This window comes from Geospiza fortis, unplaced genomic scaffold (genome assembly GCF_000277835.1).
Source record: "Geospiza fortis unplaced genomic scaffold, GeoFor_1.0 scaffold55, whole genome shotgun sequence".
NCBI classification, from domain to species: Eukaryota; Metazoa; Chordata; class Aves; order Passeriformes; family Thraupidae; genus Geospiza; species Geospiza fortis.
The window spans coordinates 3,706,144-3,726,561 of NW_005054308.1; the positions used below are offsets into that span (position 1 = coordinate 3,706,144).

General features: G+C 42.5%; 2 protein-coding genes across 4 annotated transcripts in view; one reads left to right on the forward strand and one right to left on the reverse strand.

Annotated features, from left to right (window-relative positions):
• FBXL21P overlaps positions 1 to 6,560 on the forward strand; it is a 10,355-nt gene extending 3,795 nt beyond the window's left edge. For all 3 annotated transcript variants that reach the window (XM_005418696.3, XM_031055300.1, XM_031055299.1), the window contains 4 exons: positions 618 to 1,067; positions 1,786 to 1,908; positions 2,390 to 2,561; positions 3,767 to 6,560. In XM_005418696.3, coding sequence (XP_005418753.1) covers positions 696 to 1,067; positions 1,786 to 1,908; positions 2,390 to 2,561; positions 3,767 to 4,410 — 1,311 coding nt within the window. In that variant the 5' untranslated portion in view covers positions 618 to 695 and the 3' untranslated portion in view covers positions 4,411 to 6,560. The remainder of the gene's footprint in view (positions 1 to 617; positions 1,068 to 1,785; positions 1,909 to 2,389; positions 2,562 to 3,766) is intronic.
• A 784-nt stretch (positions 6,561 to 7,344) lies between these two features.
• On the reverse strand, positions 7,345 to 11,795 carry LECT2 (leukocyte cell derived chemotaxin 2). The gene is made up of 7 exons (XM_005418697.1): positions 11,708 to 11,795; positions 11,004 to 11,136; positions 9,763 to 9,914; positions 9,080 to 9,250; positions 8,636 to 8,750; positions 7,965 to 8,116; positions 7,345 to 7,582 (listed from the first exon to the last, which is right to left on the reverse strand). The coding sequence occupies exons 1-7, from the start codon at positions 11,751 to 11,753 to the stop codon at positions 7,392 to 7,394; spliced, it is 960 nt and encodes a 319-aa protein (XP_005418754.1). The 5' UTR covers positions 11,754 to 11,795; the 3' UTR covers positions 7,345 to 7,391.
• Between the last annotated feature and the right edge of the window lie 8,623 nt (positions 11,796 to 20,418).

Below are 20,418 nucleotides of genomic sequence, written 5' to 3' on the forward strand. Positions count from 1 at the left end.
CCTGCTGAAAAACAGCATGTGAACCTCAGTTACTTTGCCCTGCTTTGATAAGTGGCCTCTGAAGTTTTTTACTGTTATGCAGACACTTTGCTCTGTTTGGCACTATTTGGAAAAAAAAGCAAACTGAGGAAGGTGGGCAAAACTTTTCAATCTGACTCTTCTGAACATGTCTGTTCCAGGTTTGTCTGTGTTTAAAAAAGGAGTTTATCAATTAGGTTTTTTAGTTGATAAACCCTTTTTAGAGATCATGAGTAGATTCCATAGTTTGTCAACTGAGTTTAAACTTAAACAATCCATTTTCTACTTCTGAATTAAATTGCTTTTAAATACTTCTTGAGCCTTACAAAATGCTTTATGTGCTATGAATTACTACTACTTGAAACTACACTTGGTAAATTAACAGGTCCAATTCTCTAAATTAACAACATCCAAGTTGTACAAAACAAAAGGTTTTGAAAGAGAAGGTCCTTGCCAACATGTGTGCCCTAGATATTGACATGTGGATATGCTTCTTTTCAAAATAATATGCTGTATTTAAATGTTATTAACTTGTTATTGCTTACTGTGTTTCCACTGGCCTTTCTCCCTTCCTCCCATAATCCTCTGTGTTTTCCTAGACACCTGTTGTACGTGAGACCTTTCAGAAGCCTGTGTAGTTTGAATACCTTGGATTGTTACATTCCGAAACTTTCACCATGAAGAGAGCTGGGCAGAAGGTGGTGGCTGGAACTGAAGCTCCTGGAACGTCACAGACAAGCAAAAAACAGAAAACTAGTTTCTATGGCTCGGGGTTTGGGGATTCTGACCCGTGCACCTCGATGGACTGGGGCAGCCTTCCCCACCACGTGATCCTGCGTGTTTTTCAGTTCCTGACTTTAGTGGATAGAGCCAGGGCATCTTCTGTTTGTCGGAGGTGGAATGAAGTTTTTCACATCCCAGATCTCTGGAGGAGGTTTGAATTTGAACTTAGCCAGCCAGCCACTTCTTATTTAAAGTCTACACATCCAGATCTCATTCAGCAGATTATCAAGAGGCATGCTGACCATCTGCAGTACGTCAGCTTCAAGGTAAGCTGTGGCTGAGCTGTGGGTCAGTGGCACGTCACTGAGCACGAGGGATGCAGCTCTTCTGTGTCAGCTGCCTTAAGGGTTGTACCTGGCAAGTCTTATGTTTAAAAATGCACTAATGCAGTGTTTTATTTCCACATGTGCAGACAGTTTCATCCAATTTTGTACACTCTAACCTCTGCAGAGTTAAGAAATAGTGGATGTTGTGTGAAACAGAAGTGGAAGGTGAGGCAAAATAAGAGATTTATTCAAAGTTATTCTTCAGGCTTACAAATTTTGAGTCAGTTCATTATTTAAGATGCAAAGTGTTATCCATGTAGATAAAATGGATTCTTTTGCTGGAGCAAGGACTTTGTCAAGTCTTTTTTGGGCTCTAAAAATTGGCATTTTAAAAAAATGCATACATATCACTGTGTATTGTAGCACCAGTACTGTAACAGTATTGCAGTAACATGAGGTTATTTGAAGACAAGACTTAGAGTTAAGGTTTGTGTTCATACTAGAATTACCCAGCAGTCACACTCAGGAAAATTTTCTAATAGTAACTTCTCTGAACTCTTTCTGGTCTTGAAATTTTCAGTCAGTGTTGCACTTTGTGCCTGTGATGATTGCAATCAGGAGATGAGTAGATATGGAATCTGCAGTCTTGGGTATCCATGGTGCTGTTTTCTAAATAATACTGCAGAATGACTTCACTATTTTTAAATTGCTTTTATAGGTTGATAGTAGTACTGAGTCAGCAGAAGCAGCCTGTGACATCCTTTCTCAGTTGGTGAACTGTTCTATCAAGACACTGGGTTTGATCTCTACAGCAAAACCAAGCTTCATGAATGTCTCTAAGGTAAAGTTCTACAAACTGTAACAAGCATATTTTAATTCACTCTTAAACCACTTAGCTTTCTTAATGTTCTGTTCTTAAGTTGATGGCAATTTTATGAAACAGTCTCTAGTTACTTTGTAATAACAGAAGAATTACTTTCTTGAAAATAAAGGCCATTTCTTTTTTTTCTGCAGAAAAACTCCAGATACTTCAGGCTCATCATTCTATCCAGTTATCCCTGTAGTTATCAATGTATTACACTGAAATGATAAATTAGAGTAGATAAATAATGAGTGTAAGGTTAATTTTGTCACATGCAGCAGCATGTTTTTAAATAAAGATCCCCTCTGTTTATGTTGAAATAATTCTTTGTTACATGAAAAAGGGGATCCATGAGAAGTATTTATTTTTGTACTTTCAGTGTAGAATGTGAGGTCAAAGCACTGAAGTTTTGCTCATCTTTTCAAAAGAATTTTTTCCCTCTTTCAATTTCTCTAAATAGGCTCATTTTGCATCAGCGCTGACAGTAGTTTTTGTGAACTCTAAGTCATTATCATCAATCAAGATAGATGACACACCCCTTGATGATCCTTCCTTGAAGGTTCTTGTTGCTAACAACAGTGATACTCTAAAACTACTAAAAATGAGCAGCTGTCCTCATGTTTCACCTGCTGGTGAGTACTGAATGCATGTGAAAAATGGAGTTGTAAAGTATCATAATTGACTTCGTCTTGAGTTTGGACAGTTGGGAGATGAAGAAGAAGGTGGTTGTTAGTGAATGAGTTGGGTTGATAAAAGTGGGGATGCTACTCTCTTGACTGCATCTTCTGGAATCCTGGGGCTATTTTTTCATTTTCTTCAGCTGCTTTGCTAACTCTGATGATAGGCTTTGAGGAGGAGAAGCCTTCAAAATTAGTGCAGGCCTCTCACACACACTCAAAGGATGTGATGTTCATTGCTTTACTATGTGCGGGTAACCAAGTGGGGTACTCCTTAATGTGTGCAGGTTTGTAAACTTAACTAACTGGTGTTCTGTGGGAACACCACAGAATCCCTGATCCATTAATCAGCCACTGCTTGGTGGGATAAAGGAGATTATAACAGACTAAGTCATCTCTTGTGGACTCCAGAAAAGAATAAATGAATAGACGAGACCCAGACTCCTTGTCAGTGATTGCTTTGCAAGGTGCTGAGAGTGTGTACAAATTTCAGAAACCTGTGGTGTTAGACTGTGAGTGTTTCCAGCTTCCAGAGTGCCCTCATGTGTTTAGATCTGGGACTGGTGACTTCCTCATTGGCTGGTGAAGGACTCACTTCAGAATACAGCCTTGCTGAAATTTCAGAGGGCTTCAGGATCCCTTCTCACTTTCCTTTCTCCTTAGTGCTAGGAAAAGGGAGTCTGGGTCTGGTCTATTCATTTATTCTTTTCTGCAGTCCACAAAAGATGACTTAATCTGTGTTCTTCGTATTCCAGCAGATTAGGAGGAGTTAACATTATTTAGGTCTTAATTCACAGAAGGTTGCAGCTGTTAAACTGGGTGGTGATGATTTAAGTAGAAGTTGAAGGAGTGAGTATTAGCGAAGGGAATGGCAGCAACTTCGGCTGAATCTGACTTTATTTCAGTTGGTTCTTCGAAGCTGAGGAAATTCTGCATAGGGAGGGGCAAAGAGGAGATATGCAGATCTAAGATAAATGTGACTTGTGTCTTTTACTGTAAAGTGTTAATGGCCAGAACTCTGTAAATTGTTGTGGATACCTGGAACTTGGGAATTTCATGGGGTTTGGATATAAGCATGAAAACTCAAGCCAGCTTTACAGAGAACAGCTATGCTTATATTTGCTTTTTATTTTAGAGAGTGTATTTTTTTTGTTCCTCAGGCATTCTTTGTGTGGCTGATCAGTGCCATGGACTCAAGGAGCTGGCTTTGAACTACTACATATTAAGCGATGAACTGCTGCTGGCTCTTTCCAGTGAAAAACACGTTGATCTGGAACACCTTCGCATTGACGTCGTGAGTGAAAATCCCGGACAAGTTCAATTTCACACCATTAAAAAACAAAGCTGGGACGCTCTTGTTAAACACTCCCCCAAAGTCAACATTGTGATGTATTTCTTCTTGTATGAAGATGAATTTGATGCTTTCTTCAGAGAGGAAACACCTGTCACACACCTGTACTTCGGCCGTGCAGTCAGCAAGGCCATGCTGGGCCGCATTGGCATGAACTGCCCCAGGCTGATCGAGCTGGTCGTGTGCGCCAATGGACTTCAGCCTCTGGATGATGAACTGATCCAGATCGCTGAGCGCTGTAAGAACCTGACAGCCATGGGGCTGGGGGAGTGTGAGGTCACCTGCAGAGGTTTTATTGAATTTGTAAAGATGTGTGGGGGCAGGCTTACTCAGCTTTCCATCATGGAGGAGGTGCTGATTCCAGATAGTGATTACAGCTTAGATCGGCTTCATCTGGAAGTCTCCAAACACCTTGGAAGAATGTGGTTTCCTGATATGATGCCGACATGGTAAATTCTCTGTGTGGATAAAATTGTGGGATCGGGGTGCTACTTTCTATGCAAATAAAAAATTTAAAAATCAAATGTGAAAATTTTCTTCCAGATTTGAGTTTTTCCTCCTTGAGAAAATCTCTATTACACTAACAGCAAAACACTCTAAAATATTAATTATATATTGAAATAGAAAATAGATTTAAGTGTACTTAACGGTTTTGAAAGTATGTCTGTGGTTTACAGGTGCTTCAAACTTCAATTAATTTTGGCTTCTCTGAGCTTCAGTTTAACATTCCGTTTACTTTAAAGTGGGTTTGGGTTTTGGGGTTTTTTAATGTCTTTGTTTCCTCTTTCTGATCTAGTCAGAAGAGAAGCTATTTTCCTTTAGGAACTCTATCTGTGGAAAGCTGGATAGAACTTTGAGTACAGTATTATTTGTCATGATGTTTTATATAGCTATTTTTTTTAATAATTCATGTTTTAATTGTAAAAGCTTGTATATTAAAATACACTATCCCAGGTTAATCAGATGTAATCTACCTTAAATTCATGGCAGTATAATAAAATGTTAATAAGCTTATGCCTACAAAAATTTTCGAGCTTTAAATTGCACTTTAAGTAATTTTGTCAGATTACAGAAACTAGGGAATGCATTGTACAGTATGTTGTTTTTGTCTTATGAGTTAAAAGGATGAGAAAGAGATTTTGTTAAAATTACTGATTATAAGTTTGGTTCTAGATTGATTGCTTGAGTGAGTAATAAAGCACTTTGGAAACTGTCAGGACAATAAGGAATAGCTTTGGATTTGGGCTCAAGTCTTTGTAATCAAAGACTGATGTCTGAATGCTGTTCCATGCTTTCATTGCTAGGAAATAAGAAAGATTTCATAAATGTAGCTGGTAAGAAGGAAAGATCAAAGGCAATACAATTGTCTTTGATCAATTTCTATTTGGAATCAAGAATTTATAGCACTTAAAACTGTCACTTGGAGGACTAAATGGACTGTAGTAATCTCACCTGTTTCTTCCAGAGCTTTGTGTAAGCCCTGATTTCTAGAGAAAGGCTTGCTGAAGGTAATCCTGAAATATTTAATTCAGGACTGTTTAATACTTGTTGCTATTAATTGTATTTTGAAACAGATTGTATTATATTTATTTTCTTAAAAGGGGAAGGGCATGGTGAGTTGATGTAAATTAGAGTATGTATTTTTGTGTTAACATTTTGGACACTGTAAACTTAAATGCATTGTATATAAATTTTTGCTGTAATGATTTTGGTGCCACACTTGTTGCATTTTCCTATTGATAATGAGAAGTCTACAAGAATTTGCTGGTGGTGGTTGTCACTGTCATGGCTTAACCCTGGCTGTCAGCTGAGCCCCTCACAGCCAGAGGGATGGGGGAGAGAATCAGAGGTAAAAGTGAGAAAACTCATGGTTGGACATAAAAAGTTTAATATTAAAGCAAGAGCCACACAGGCAGGCAACCCCCAAAAAGGGAATCCATTCACCACTTCCACCAGCCATGTCCAGGAAAGCAGGGCTCCATCCCCCATAAACACCGCCCTTCCTCCACCTTCCCCCAGCTTCATATGCTGAGCCTGATGTCACACAGAATGGAATGTCCCTTGGGTCAGCTGGCCTCAGCTGTCCTGTCCCTGTCACCTCCCAGGCTGTGCACCCTCAGCCTCCTGGCTGCTGGGGCAGTACAGGACACAGAGCTAGGCTGGGCTCTGTAGGCATTGCTCAGCTGCAGCAAAAACATCCCCCTGTTACCAGTGCTGTTGTCAGTACTAATCCACAGCTCCATTCCTGTGACACAAATGAACTGCCCCAGCTAGAACCAGTGCATTCACAGCAGAGAGTTTCTTCACCACTTCTACAAAACAGCAGCTCAAGGGTTAAACCAGACTTTTCTTGGATGCACTTGTTCCCAGCTGGAAGCCCAAGGATTCAAGGTTACACACACCTGAGTCAGTAATGCTTTATTGCCTGTTGCACCGTTAAGAAGCATCTGTCTGACTCTGGTTGGTAGAGGCTGTGAGCTGAGCACTTCCATAGTCCAGGGGATTATAATTTAAACACAAAACTTAAAATATTTCCAAACAGTATTTGGTTCAAGATGTGTGGTTTGCTTCAAGAGGAAATGTAATAAAGTGGTTTAATCATGCACTAGACTCATCCATCTGTTGCACTGTGTCCTCTTGGGGTTCTCTCCTGCTAGAAGCAATGTATGTGACAAACCTTGGGAGAGACTGGAGCATGGCAAATTAGTGATTGTCATTTCACCTTTGTGCCCCAGACTTGATTTCTGGAATGCAGACCGTAAAATGGAGTGTGGACAAAGCTTGTGAGTTGTTGGGGAGTCCTGGAGTCCTCCCTCTAGCCAACAGAACAGTGTTGGTGTATTTATAAACACTGGTGACAGAGTTACAGTTCAGGGGGAAGCTCTTAAAAGGCTGCTTTGAACATTGTCCCTCTTTCAGTGTCCCTGTCACAAAGGCAGTGTTTCTGTGAAGCCACGAATCACAGAATCACTGAGGTTGGAAAAGACCTTTAAAGTAATCAAATGTGGCTGTTTAATGTCAGCTTGTTCCAGCTCCAAGCTTCCAGTTAAATAGGCCTGCATTGATGAATGTTGGGATTTTTTAGAGTATTTGTTCTCCCTGATCTGAACAAGTGAGGCCAGCTGGTGCTCAGGAGAGAAGCTGACACGAATGCACCTTCTCTGCCACAGGAGGGAGTGAGCACTCTGCATTTTAGCTGATTTTTCAGAGAAAGCTTATAGCTAGTCATTGCTAATTTCCTGATTCTCTGGTAAGTGCAAATTCCAACAAAAACTCAAATCTTTTTTTTGTTTTGTCTCTGTGCCATCCAACAGACACTGCTTGTGTCAGGCTCAAAGTATTGAGTAGGTGATAGTATAAACTGTTGTGCATGAGAAGAAAAACAACTTTTGGATGCTGAGATGAATTTATTTGGAATTTACTGTGTTTCCATTTCATTCTCTTTGCCCTTTCCCCCTTTCAAGATTGCTTGTAGGATCCGAGTGGTCGCAGTTCTCAATGTGAATATGAGATGTGATCCCAGGAAATACTCTTTGCATTGGTAACATTCTCCCAAGGACTTGTCCCTTGGAAATTTGACCACTGTATCTTACGGGATGGATACAGAGTAGTTTTACACAGAACTCTGGTGAAAAAACAAGAGGAAAAACCTCAGATGACTGAGAAGCATTTGTTCTTCTGTACTATACTGCAGAAATATTAACAATGTCTGCCTTGTCCTTTGCACTGAGGAATAGTTGAAATACTGAAATAGCAGCAATACTGTGGTCATAAAAATTAGGTAGTGATTGGAGTCATTGACTTGGTAGAAGAGGGAAGGCAAGGAGAAGGTGGGAATTTGTGCTGTAGAAAAGGGAAAAGCTTGAAGACATTCTGCAGAACTCAGTTATTTGCATTGTAGCAGCAGCAAAAAATTCTGAATGTAAGTGGATAGAAGAAAACATGGTAAACTACGTGGCATCCTTTATGAGCTCAAGACAGATGTTAAATGACAGATAGCTATTTACCTGGTCCCCTGATTTGGACTCCATCATCAATGGCATTTCCATTGTGGAAGAATTTCACAGGCCCAGAGAGCTGGCCAGAGAAGGGAGCGTACACGGTGGCCCCGTCAGCGCAGATGACATCCACTGCCCGGTGCTTGCCTTTGCCACTGCGTCTGCAAACAAACACATCTTTACAGAAACCTCTGCTCGGGCCCAGAGCTGCAGAGAGAGGTTAGGCAGCGCATGGGGAGATCTGGAAATGGGTTCTTAGGACAGAAACAGTGTCAGCAAACTGGCTGAAGGATCTGCAAAGGTGTAGGTGAGGTAGCGGCATGTAAGGGTGGATGACCTGTTAGAGTTGGGGAAAAATGCCTTTCTTCCAGGTCTTTAAATAAAGGCCATAGAGTCTAATAAAACCATAGAGTCGCAGAAAATGTGGCTGTGTGAAGGACATCAAGTCCAACCCTCCACTTGAGTCAGGAGTGTTCCCAACACTACATCAGGTCAGGCATGGCTTAGTCTGATAAAAATCTCCAAGCAGAGAGGTGTCATGAACAATGTGAGCAGCCTAAAAGTTTCTCAAGTCCAATCCAAGCCTTCAGAGTTGTAATTTTTCTGTGACTTAAACAAAATTTAACTCTTACTTCAGTGGAAGTACAACAAAACCCCATGTGTTCCAATTATTATATTACCTTGGAGCTCCATAGTATCCACAGCCGTACTTATCACAGCCTCTTATCTCGTTGGTAGGGTTCCCAGCACACACTGCAGCCCAGCGCCCGTCCTGTTGCGGCAGTGGTGGAACATCTTTGAAACACAGAATACAGCACATCAAAGTTAACTTCTAGATTGTTTCATCACTTCCATGTTTGCAGCTACTATTTTTGATTTACAGTTAGGTAAGAACATGCTGACATTACATCCCATGCTTCTAGTCGGATTTTTCTCCATAAAATTCGTAATCCTTTAGGAAATGTAAATGGAATGTAGACTTAAACTGGATGGTAACATTTCTAGATTAGGGTTATTTCATAGAAGAAAATGCACTAAATACAAAATTTCAAAAAGTATCGCAGGTTCTGGAGTGCAAATCTACTCTTGTTCTGAGTTGTGTTTTTTGTTATGGGATTTTTTACCAGGTGTAAGCAGATGAGTAGGATCAGAGTGGTCGCAGTTCTCAACGTGGATATGAGAAATAATGCCAGGATATACTTTTTGCATTGGCAGCATTTTCCCCAGCCGTTCCCCTCTGCGGATCTGGCCGTGGTACCGGATGGGGTGAATGCAGACAAGCTTCACACAGTAACCTGGGAGAGAGGGAGAGGAAGCAGGGTCAGGAAACATCAGCTGCATCTTCTCCTGGGGTGAGCAAACAGCATTCCCTGCCAGCCTCTCACTGCAGACTGTTAGGATGAAGCAGAAATGTAGTCGAGGTACCAACAATGGTGAAATCAAAATTACTATATTTGCCAGGACAAAAAGGAAAAAAGGGTGTTGGAAAATAGAGGCAGGAAAACATCCTCTCAGCAAAACTGAGGATATATTTCCGGTGCTTTATTTTTACTGTTTCCTATTTTTTGATTTGGGGTTGTTATTTTCCTGCTACCTGTTTTTCAACTCCTTTCTTACCTCCTCTCTAAGAAAAGCATAGGAAAGGACTACATCCTGCTGATGCTGTCTTCCAATATTTCAGCGTACTAGAGAGGATGTAAGATTAATCAACACTGTGCTTGAAGTGAAGAACCACAGAAACCTTGTTCAAGTAAATGAAGTGATTACTTGTGCACATCTCACAGCACACCTGCTGTTAATTACTTGCCTGATCCCCTGATTTGGACTCCATCATCAATGGCATTTCCATTGTGGAAGAAGCGGATGGGTCCCGAGAGCTGCCCGCTGAAGGGAGCGTACACCGTGGCTCCGTCAGAGCAGATGACATCCACACCCACATGCTTCCCTTTGCCACTGTGCCTGCAGGCAGAAATACATAATTAGGGACATCTCTCAAGGTTAATATTATGTATCAATCGGGCACGCAATGCAGGATGATAGCTGGAGCTCGTCTAACAAACATTTTCTACCTGCAATGAAATTGAGCAGAAGTAGCAGGTTTGAAGCATCTTTTTGTTGTTGTTGTTGCAAATTGTTCGCATTACTCTGACCTTCTTCAGAGTGGGATGAAATTTCAAATTTAAGCTTATTTTTTATTTTCCCACGTTCATGGGGTATTTCAAACTGTTATGAAAAAGTACCATTTTATCCCCAAAAAGCATGTGTGCCATGTAAAATAGAATCTTGGCTGGCATTTTCTTACTCAGAAATTGGAAATTCGCATAATGAAGATGAACCCTTTTAGAGCCTGGGGAGAGGAGATGACAAGAAAATGGGGGAGTCATTCTACATATAAAAGCATTTTTTCAGAGAAATATAACCTGTTGTTGTATGAGGTCCCTACTTAAAGACAGTGATGCTGACAGATTTTTAGTTTGTGTAATTGAATCTACTCAGCTTCCTGTAAGCTGTTGCTGAGTGTTGGTTAAATTTCTGGAGTATAAGCAACAAGGGTAAATGACACAAATCCTTGAAATACTTCCATTTCCTTTACTCTGTCTGTGATTCATGTAACAATCCTGCTCCTTCACCCCTGCATCTGTTGTCAGTAGTGGTTATCACTGTAAGATTGCCAAGGAATATCCCAAAAACCAGCAAGAGGTCCTGCAGACAGCAGTATTCTCTCATTCTGAGTGTCAGCTCTGTGTAGCTGAACTCTTTCTGGTGCCTGCACATTTAGTTTAGGAAAGCAAGGTGACCCCCTGTGACCAGAGAACAGTGTTACCTGTCAGCTGTGTTAGCTGTCAGCAGTGTCACCTGTCAGGTGTGTTACCTGTCAGCAGTGTCACCTGTCAGTCAGCAGTGTTACCTGTTAGTCAGGTGTGTTACCTGTCAGCTGTGTTACCTGTCAGTCAGGTATGTTACCTGTCAGCAGTGTCACCTGTCAGGTGTGTTACCTGTCAGCTGTGTTACCTGTCAGTCAGGTGTGTTACCTGTCAGCTGTGTTACCTGTCAGCACCGAAGTTGCCGCAGCCGTATCTGTCGCAGCCGCGGATGCGGTTGGGGGGGTTCCCGCTGCAGATCTGTGCCCAGTGCCTGTGCTGCTGCTGGGGTGGGTGTGCATCCAGCTGCTTGGTGAAAACTTCACATGGAAGAGAGGAAAAACAGGGAAAAATCAACCATGTTCTTAGTCCAATGCAACAGAAATTGCTCAGGTACAAAATAGGGTGTTTAGAGGGAAAGACATGAGCTCCAAGGAGTTTGTCATTTCAGAAACTGTAAGTAAAAAACCAGTCTACAACCTGCTGTATAGACTTGATCAATTTTTCCTGATGTCTTGCTTTAAGGTATATACACCAAAAAGAAAGCAAAGCTATAAATAAAGATTTTTAAAAATAGTTTGTGAAATAAATTATTTTTACTTTCTAACGGTCCTGGGTTTATGGTTGGACTTGATGATCTTAGAGGTCTTTTCAAACCTTAATTATTTTATGATTCTTTTTGAAAGCTCCAACTACTTCAATATATGTCTCTTAATGCACACCTAATTCCATATTTTATAATAGTCATAACTGTCCACATTACCATAATTCCTCATAAAACTAGAGGGAAAAAAACCTCAGCATTATTTATGTTCAAGTGAATTTCAATAATCCATTATTGCCTGCCTAAACCCAGTGAAGCCCAGGCGCATTACAGCAATCTCAACTCACCAGTGGACACCAAGCTGACCAGAGTGACCAGACTGAGAGCTGGCATTTTGGAGTCTTGTCACCTGTGTCCTTTGATCCAGTCAAAGACATTCAACTGCTGCTGCCTGAGGTATTTATGTGCTTTTGAAAGCCCAAGTCCGTTGTCTTGGCTAATCTGTCTCAAGCAAAGTATTACAGCTCCAGGCTGGTGGTGTTGCCATATTGGGCACTGTGGTGGTCTGCAGGCTCTGACAGTTGTTAAAGCTGGTTGGGAAAGATGGATAAAATAATTGGGCTCTTAACAGTAAGAGATGGAAATGACCCCACATTTCAGGAAACTCTGGTTGAGCTGTTTCTTAACACATTTTCTTCCCCTTCTTGGAGTAAGGTCACACTTAGGCTAAAAATGGTAGGAACCACAAATGTGGTTCAGAGGATTGAACTGGAGGGGAAAAGTGGCCAAAGCTCCAGAGTGGATGTCACCAATTTGTCCTTTGCTGCTCATTCCTCCCTGGGTGTTTGTGCCCACCAGAGCTTTGTGACCAAGAACACAGGAAGCGTTTGACGTTCATGAATATTCACTTGTGCAAAGAAAACCAGATGCTTTTGCATTGAAACATTTCTCTTTTTTTCTTGTTTAGCTGAAATTGTCATTTATTTCACCTAAATCCATGAAGTCTGTTCACTGAAACCCAAGGTTTTTAACAGTGTAATATTTATTAAAACATCTTCAAGTTCTGAAACAACAGCTGCAAACCCACACTGCATAGGCAAAACTGACCTGGAGTTCAATAATTCTAGGTTTTGAAGTGATGCCTTCAGTACCTTCTTGGTTTCAGCTATTGTACTATAAATAATAAACTAATTGTACTTTGTGTCTCTGGTAATCCTTCAGAAAAGTATTAGATTTTCTTTACAGACATGTCTTGGATAATATGAAATTTAAATGAGTCATGGTGCTTTCACAGAAACTATTTGATATTTCAAGTTGCAGAAACCTCTAGAAGTCCCACAGATTTTTATTCAGAGAAGAAACAGATGTGTCTCTGCCCCACTTCCAGTTTGCAAAAGCATCTGTACATTGTGTTTTCTGAAAACCTCCATGGAACAAGCAGTTGGAGACAAATTTTTCACTTGCGTTTCCAAGCTTTTCTTTACAGCCAATATTTAATCCCCAAACAATCTTTTCGCCCTCCCTGGGGTTACAACAAGTGGTTTGGCTGGTTTTATCTCAGCTGCTTTCTTCTCCATGCTGCCAGGAGGAGCTGCTGGTTTCCACACTCATACCCACCAAACAGATATTTATGTAAAAGTTCTGTCCCTTCAGTCCGGTTTGGATGGAGCTTTTGGTTGTAATTTGCTTCATATAATGTAGTCTTGGCTGCTAAATGACACAATGTGCTGGGAAGGGTTCTCAGTGGGTATTCAGGGTTTGGGAATGCTGCTTATCCCTGAACTGAAAGATGGGATGTGTGGCTTTGTGTGATCCTTGCCAGAAACAACACTCATTGTTTATTCTCCTTCATTTGACACAAGTTCTCTGCAAACCCTCTCAGCTCTCCTTAACAGCAGCAGTCAGCAGGGGAGGTGGTATGGGTGGCATTTTCAGTGAGGATTTCATAGCAGAGAGGTTGTAAAGTGTTTCTGAGCTTGGCTAGCTCTCTGCTGGCTGCTGGAAGCTTTTTCCCTACTGCAATCAAAACCATTTAAAAATAAAGATTTTTTTTTCAGGGGATGCCTGGCCAATCCCAGCTGAGAGGTGTCCAGTGGGATTTCTGCTATAATGATCTCTCTCAAGTAGATTTTATTTCTGATTTATTTCATTTTACAGCGGGAGAGTTTTAAATACCTCATTAGATAACTTTAGCCTGGGGCAGACCTGCCTTGAGAAACTACTGATTTTTATAGACTCCTGTGAACTCACATGCTCCAAATTTTACCAAGGAAAGAATTGCAGCACTTCAATCTGCTCTACAAAGTCTTGTGAAGGAAAGGTTTATTGCAAAGGCAGCCAAGCTGGCAGACACAGGAAGGGGAGGTGTTATGGGTGCACAGACACGAGGAAGGTTTTCCTTGAGCCCTGTTCTGCTGTCTGGTGCTTTGTAAAATGGCTCTAAGCTGCCTGCTCTTTGCAATTTTTTCCCCATCTCTCCTGAGTGCAGGGCTGACTCCAAATTGCTCATAACTGTGTACATTTATTTTTATTTCTTCTCTCTAAGAGATCCTAACAGCATTGTATCTTGCTCTGGTCTTTTAAAAACACATCAAAATGCCATTGCAGTGTATCTAATGCACTTGTGATAAAGTACTCTTAATAAAACAGCTTTCAAGTGAAGGATAATGCATTTGGGATGTCTCAGTGCCTTCCCCATCTTCCCTGGGTGGGCTGGCAGGTGCAGACCTCTCACCCGGGGCATGAGGAAGCTCAGAGCAGAAGTTGGGGGGATGCTTGTGTTGGGCTCAGGATGTTAATTTCACGGTTGGTAGGTGCAGTTGTGAAAGAATGAATTGGCCACCTAGCACCCAGTAACAGAAGGATATGGAACAGCCCCTGCATTGCACAGTCCTGGGAGCTGCAGTTGCACCATTTCCTTCCCTGTGGTGGTAAGCAGGCATGAAAATGGAGGGGAGCCAGGGGGGTTAAATTGGGAAATGGTGATTCCCTTCTTTTGCACGGGGTGTGAGGTCCCCATTTTCCCCTTTAGTGTCAGTAGTAACTTAAGTGGCTGTGTAAGAAAACCCTTCAAGGTCTGCTGATGGACTAAGCAATGTCTCAGCAGGCAAATGGGAGTGTTTGGGCTGACATCAGTGAATCACAGAATAATAGACTGGTTTGGGTTGGAAGGGAACTCAGAAACCATCTCGTTCCAACCTCCCTGCCATGGGCAGGGACCCCTTCCACTACCCCAAGTTGCTCCAAGCCCCTTCCAGCCTGGCCTTGAACACTTCCAGGGATGGGGCAGCCACAGCTTCTCTGGGCAACCTGTGCCAAGGCCCCACCACCCCCACAGGGAAGAATTTCTTCCCCAGCTCTCCCAGCCTGGCTGCAGAGCCGAGGGGCTCCAGCCCTCAGAGCATCTCCATGGCCTCCTCTGGACTGGCTCCAGCAGCTCCATGTCCTTCTGGTGTTGAGAACCCCAAGAGGCAGAGAAGGAGGTAAGCCTGATGCTGTCCTGAAGAAATCCCTCCTTTGCTGGTCAGCCTTTCCAAGGTACCCTGATTCTGCCATGTAAATGATGCCATATTTCAGGAGTGTAAACTGCCAGTTACCAGGGCTTTTGGGTGCTACCTGCCATGCTTCTGTCCATAAACCTTGCAGACATTAGACTAGTCCCCCTTAACTTATTAATTATCTTAAAATGTTAAGATAATTGATAAGTTAATTATTAATTAACAACTTTATTAATAAAATTGCATAATTAATAATTAAGTTAATAAAGTTGCATTAATTAATATAATCTCTTAATAAATAAAGTTGCCTTATAGAAGAATGGAGTACGATTTTTGGAGGAAAAAACCCCAGAAAACTGAGATATGCCTGGGCAATGGTAGTAGTGCCTTTGGGCAGAAACACCAGCAAAGCCAGGGCCAAACTGTGAGCCAGAGCAAACCTACCCCCACACCAAACCCTGTGGTTTCCTTCCAGCCATGCTGCCTCCCACTTCTGCTTGCCCACCACTGAGGGCTGGTGCCTCCATTTTTTCCTTTACACAGTCGGATTCAACCAATGTCCAAAAATTGCTGAAGTCCTTTCTCTTTGCTACCTCTGAAGGGCTGCTCCCCAGTGAACTGGACAAATGAGTGCTGAGCATTTTATTTCTTGGTCATTTTACAATCTCTCAGCTGTAGGCTTGCCAGGTCTGCTGGCAGGTGATTGAAAAGGTAAATCCTGTATCTTACCTTGGGCTTGGCCCTTCTTGGCTAGCCCAATGTTTAACAAAGTGATGAGCACTCACCTCCCAGCTGAGCTGTGGACAACAGGTCATTAAAAATCCCTAAAAGCTGTTTCTCTGAATACTGACTCATATTCTATGTGCTAATCATTATATATTTCAAAAATGACTGTGGAAGAGTTTACTCCTGCCACTTGCAGCGCGGGTTTTTCTGGTGAAAATCCAGTGGGCACAACATAAAAGAAATTGCACTGGTCAATAATTCCAGCTTCTGATTGTTGAAAGGGAGGAATTTTTCCCCAGCATGAGCTGAGCCCCGTGCCCATGCCTGGGGCTGCAGTTCTGGTGGGCTATCAGCAGGCTGTGCTCACTGACAGCCAAAGGCAGGGCTGGACAAAAACCACAAAATACCTTTTTGCTACCTATGTTCTATCTCCTGGGGAGGACAAATGTTCGGCTGAACCCTCCAAAAGTCCTTTAAGGCTTGAGGAAATGGAAGGGCATAGCACAGATTTGGGTTGCAACTTTAGGCAGTCAGTCTGGGACCTTGTGATACAAACTTATAAAACAAAAGGGATAGAAGGGAATTAATCTCTGCAGAACCTGTGCAGAAAAAAACCAAATCTGCATGGCTGAGTTTGCTAGCTCTCCACCCAAAAGCCTAATTGTCCTTGCTTCTTCCCTAATGACCCCTTCCTCTCACCTTAAACATTTCTAGAACTGTGTATTTTGCCAGCTCTTTATTTCCCTCCCAGAGTCAGCTACACATTGTATTTTCCCTTCCTCTAGACCCAGTTAATTTTTAATAGACTGAGAAGATAAAACTGGATTTCCTTATACTGTTTCCCCCACTGGTCTGTAACCTGAAATAGAGAGTGATATTTATTTGTTCTCCTCTGCTGCTGGGTGGCAGCCCCTGCTAAAACTGCGAGGTTTTAGGTAGGAGCATCCCTGTGCTGCTGGAAAAACTCTAATTAAATAATGAATCCCTGAAAATGCTTGGGAAACCAATCTGTGGGACACACTGGAGAAGTGCAGAGCTGTGGTCATTAATGGACAGGTGAAAATGTTACTCTTGGAGGGGCAAAGCTGGGGCTGATGGAGGCTCAGAGCCCTGCTCAGCCACAAAAGTCATTTCAGTTCTCATTAGGGTTTGCATGGAGAGGTGGGGGTTTGAGTGGGTTCTTCTCCTTAAATATAAGCTGATAACTGTGCTAGAACATGGAATTTTAAACAAGAGAATTGTAGGTGGGAGTCTTTCCTTCATAAGGGCAACCAAATCCCTGATAGAAATTTTAAAATATTTGTCAACCTGGATAAAACTGGAGACTTCTGCTGAAATATAAGCAAAAAAAGGAGAAGAAGGAAAAGTGTTGGGGTCTTTTTCATAACTAGTTTTCACAAGTTAATTGTAATGTCTTGCCTTTGATGTCTGGTCACTATCTGCCTCTGCAGGTGAGGCTGAATATTTATGTGGACATGCTGATTTTTCATTCATGGCAAAATTCAAGTGGTTCCTGGGGAGGGTGAATAAGACACAGCAGGTTCAGCACCTCTCACAGGTGCAGCAAACACCTTTCTGTAGTTGGAAGAAATAAACCTGCTGCCAGGACATACTCAGCCCCCACAGAAGCAGCTTTCCTGCTGTGCTAGGAAATCCGTGAGCCTGCAGCACTTGCAGAGCACTTTAGCCCTTGCCACTCCCAGTAGCAAGTTGGCAGCCTTGGCCTGAGAAGCCCTGTCCTGTTAACAAGAGCTTGTTGTCCCAGGAAAGTCTTCAGCTGATTTACTAATGGAAAGAAATGCCTCACTTGGACGAAGAGAAACCTGAGCGTGCCAAGGCAATCCTGAGGCAGGAGTCTGGGGGAAAGGAATGAGTTACTTCATCACTGGTGTTTTATGGCTTTGGTGATGGGCCCCAGGGAAGATTTGGGTTTCAGCTTTATACAGGTTTTTTCTCCCCAGCTGCCTTAAAAAAGCAGGACCTAGCCCAAACTCTATGACAGCACCAAAGAAATTCAAAGCAATTTGTAGTGAGGCAGCCCTTTAATAATGTGATTTTCCATGTTTAAGCACAAGTGAAATTTCTGGCTTGTTAAAGAAATCTTCACTTTTGGCTGAAAGAAAGAATGAAATCCAAGAGGAGTGAGCTGCAGCAGGGCTCAGGCTGCTGAGCACTGAGATCCATCTCCTCCCACCATCCTCTGTCCCCACTGCAAGAGCCCCCACCCAAAAGAACAGAGATTTAGCAGCAATGCTTTAAGAAGCAGCAAAGAGTTGACATTTGTGTGTGGGAAGAGCTCAGCAGGCACCATCCCCTTTGGGCTCTGGGAAGAGGAAAGGAAAATTATATGCTGGCACTGGAGGTCTGACCTCAAAGAGTGCAGGAAATGTCTAATGCCTTCCCTAAGTAAAAGAGCCCAGGCCCTAGGCAGTCTTCATTTATTTTATGAATTGTGTATTCTTTGTGAAGTCAAAGGTGCTTGCATTAAAGACAGAAACATCTCTGGACACACACTGTACTGATTGTCCAGTAAAAGGCTTTTAAGACATCAAGCACGCTGGTAGTAATCAATATGCCCCAGCTGATTCTTGCTTATTCAATCAATATTATTTCTTCAAGAAAATTTTTTCACAACCCTTGACCAGCTGATGATGGGCTGGAGTTGTCTTCAGGGTCTGGTGTTTCAGCTCCAGACAACCCCCTAAAAACAGCAGAATGAGAGGGGGCATTGTTCTGGTCATGTTACATGGGGGGATTTAAGCCCCCACTGTCTTCCCACACCTTGCTCTCCTGTTTGGATCCCTGAGTGATTTTTTCCTCAAGAAGAAACTCTTGGTGTGCTGTTTTCCTGCTTGTCAGATGTCATACATAGAGAGGGGAAAATGTATTTGACAGTAAAATTGTGAAACAAGACGTTTAGACAGACTATATAGGCAAAAAAAAAAAAAAATAGTAGCTACTTCTGTGCACTGCTTCCCATGCTCAGGGCTCAGCTAAACCCAGCCAGATAACATTGCACCATCCTAAATTAATTTTGTTAATTACCAATTTTGTTTGAGAGATCAAAGAGGAGAAAAGAATGAGTGAAGCAATTTTATGTTTCCTCAGAAAATGAGTAGTTTTTTCCCCTAATTCTTCTAATAAACATCATGAGGGCTAAATACTCTCAGTTTCTTGTTGCATGCTCAGTTCAAAGCGGTGGAGGTGAATGCAGGGGGGAACTCATCAGCTTCAAGGGCATCCTTCCAACACAACAGCAAGGCCACCAGCCCATGACATCTGTGACACTCCTCCGACCCACAGGAGAGCAGCCACCACAGCTGAGTTGTGCTCCTGTCCCCAGAGAGGGGACACCAACACGCTGGGCTGCAGAAAAATGTGCTCCAGCTCCTGTGCCACACTGGGAAATTCAGGTTAAGAGCTCTATGGAAATCTGGATTTCCAGGCTGCACATGGGTTTGTCTGGGGTCTTTTAATAAATTTCTGCCTGGCTTCCACTAGTGTGGGAGAGGAGAAAATGGTGAGGGTCTGCAAGGCTCAGCTCCCAGCACCCCTCTGGGACAATTGTTGGCTTTGCTTTGATTTTGCTGTCTGAGATGAGAGGTTTTTACATTGAGTGAATTAAACATGGAAAAGACCAAATTACTTGCCGACATTTTGCATTGTGTCCTGAGATAAAGATCAGGGGGGTAAAGAGTGATTAGTGAAGGTTTTGTGTGAGCTGTGCAAGAGCAGGGGATGCTTTGCCCACCCTCTCTGCCCCCACCATGCTGCATCTCATGGGGGTCTGCCCTCATCGTGTGTATGAGCAACATCCCAAGGCTTGGAGCAATGCAGAGAACCAATTTCTTCACATTTTGATTATTCCTAAGTGGATCCAAAGGGTTTTTTAAATTTGCAGAAAAAAGGTTGGCAGACAGGTGGCAGTGATTGGCAATTACTGAATTTTGCATTGATGGCAGGAGTGTGGAAGAGATAAAGCAGGACAAGGGGAGCAAAGCAAGGGCAGGGGCTGTGTGGTGGAAATGTGAAGGGTCTCACTGGGAAGGAGATGGGGGAATTGTGTGGGAGGCAAGTGAGGCAGGATGGGGTTTTCCTCATCTCAAATATGCTGGGAGCCACTGAGCAAGGGGGAAGGTGTGTGTGAGGTGCAGGCAATTCTCTTTAGCTGCGTCTGTCTGAAGAAAAAAAATCACAAAAAAAACCCCAAAAAACCCCAAACATGCAGCTCTGTAGGCTTTGCAGGTCACCCTGTGGGGCAGGAATTCCCACTGCTCTGTATTTGGGGGTTGCACCAGGGAGGGTGGGTGCCTTGCTTGCAAAGGGGTGAAGAAGAAGCAAACTGGTGAACTGCTTATGTGCAAGTAAGCACCACAGAGCAATCAAATTAAATGTAATTCAAGTGAGATTAAATTTAAAAGACAATGGCATTAAATTCTAGCTCTCAAACTCATAAAAGTCTCTAAAAGCAATTTCCAAAATCGTAACCATGCTGAGATCTAATAAAGTTTTCATTGAAGAGGAAGTGCTTGACTCAGTCTGTCACTTAGCAATAGGAGAGTTGTTTTCCCCTGTTATGGAAGGGATGCAAACAGCCTTAATAGTTTCCTTTCTGTTTTACCAAGTACCAAGGCATGACTAAAGTGGTCGGCAATGCTCTAAGGGATGTGAATCCCCAGTTTGTGCTAGAAATACTCTTTTGGTAAGACAGGTGTCTGAAAACTCACAGCCTGTTCTGGCCTTTGAGCCAACAGACTAGATCCTTCTTGTTTTCTTCCATTCACCAGTCAGTACAACCTGACAGACCTCAATGTGCTTAAACAGAGACCCAAACA

Excerpts from the sequence above, each read along its gene's own strand:
- LECT2 (XM_005418697.1), bottom strand. The coding sequence starts at position 11,753 with ATGCCAGCTCTCAGTCTGGTCACTCTGGTCAGCTTGGTGTCCACTG. Across the intron at positions 9,251-9,762 it reads AGTCCAAATCAGGGGATCAG|GTTACTGTGTGAAGCTTGTC; the intron begins GCAAGTAATTAA and ends CCTCTCTCCCAG. Across the intron at positions 8,751-9,079 it reads TACTCATCTGCTTACACCTG|ATGTTCCACCACTGCCGCAA; the intron begins GTAAAAAATCCC and ends TGTGTTTCAAAG.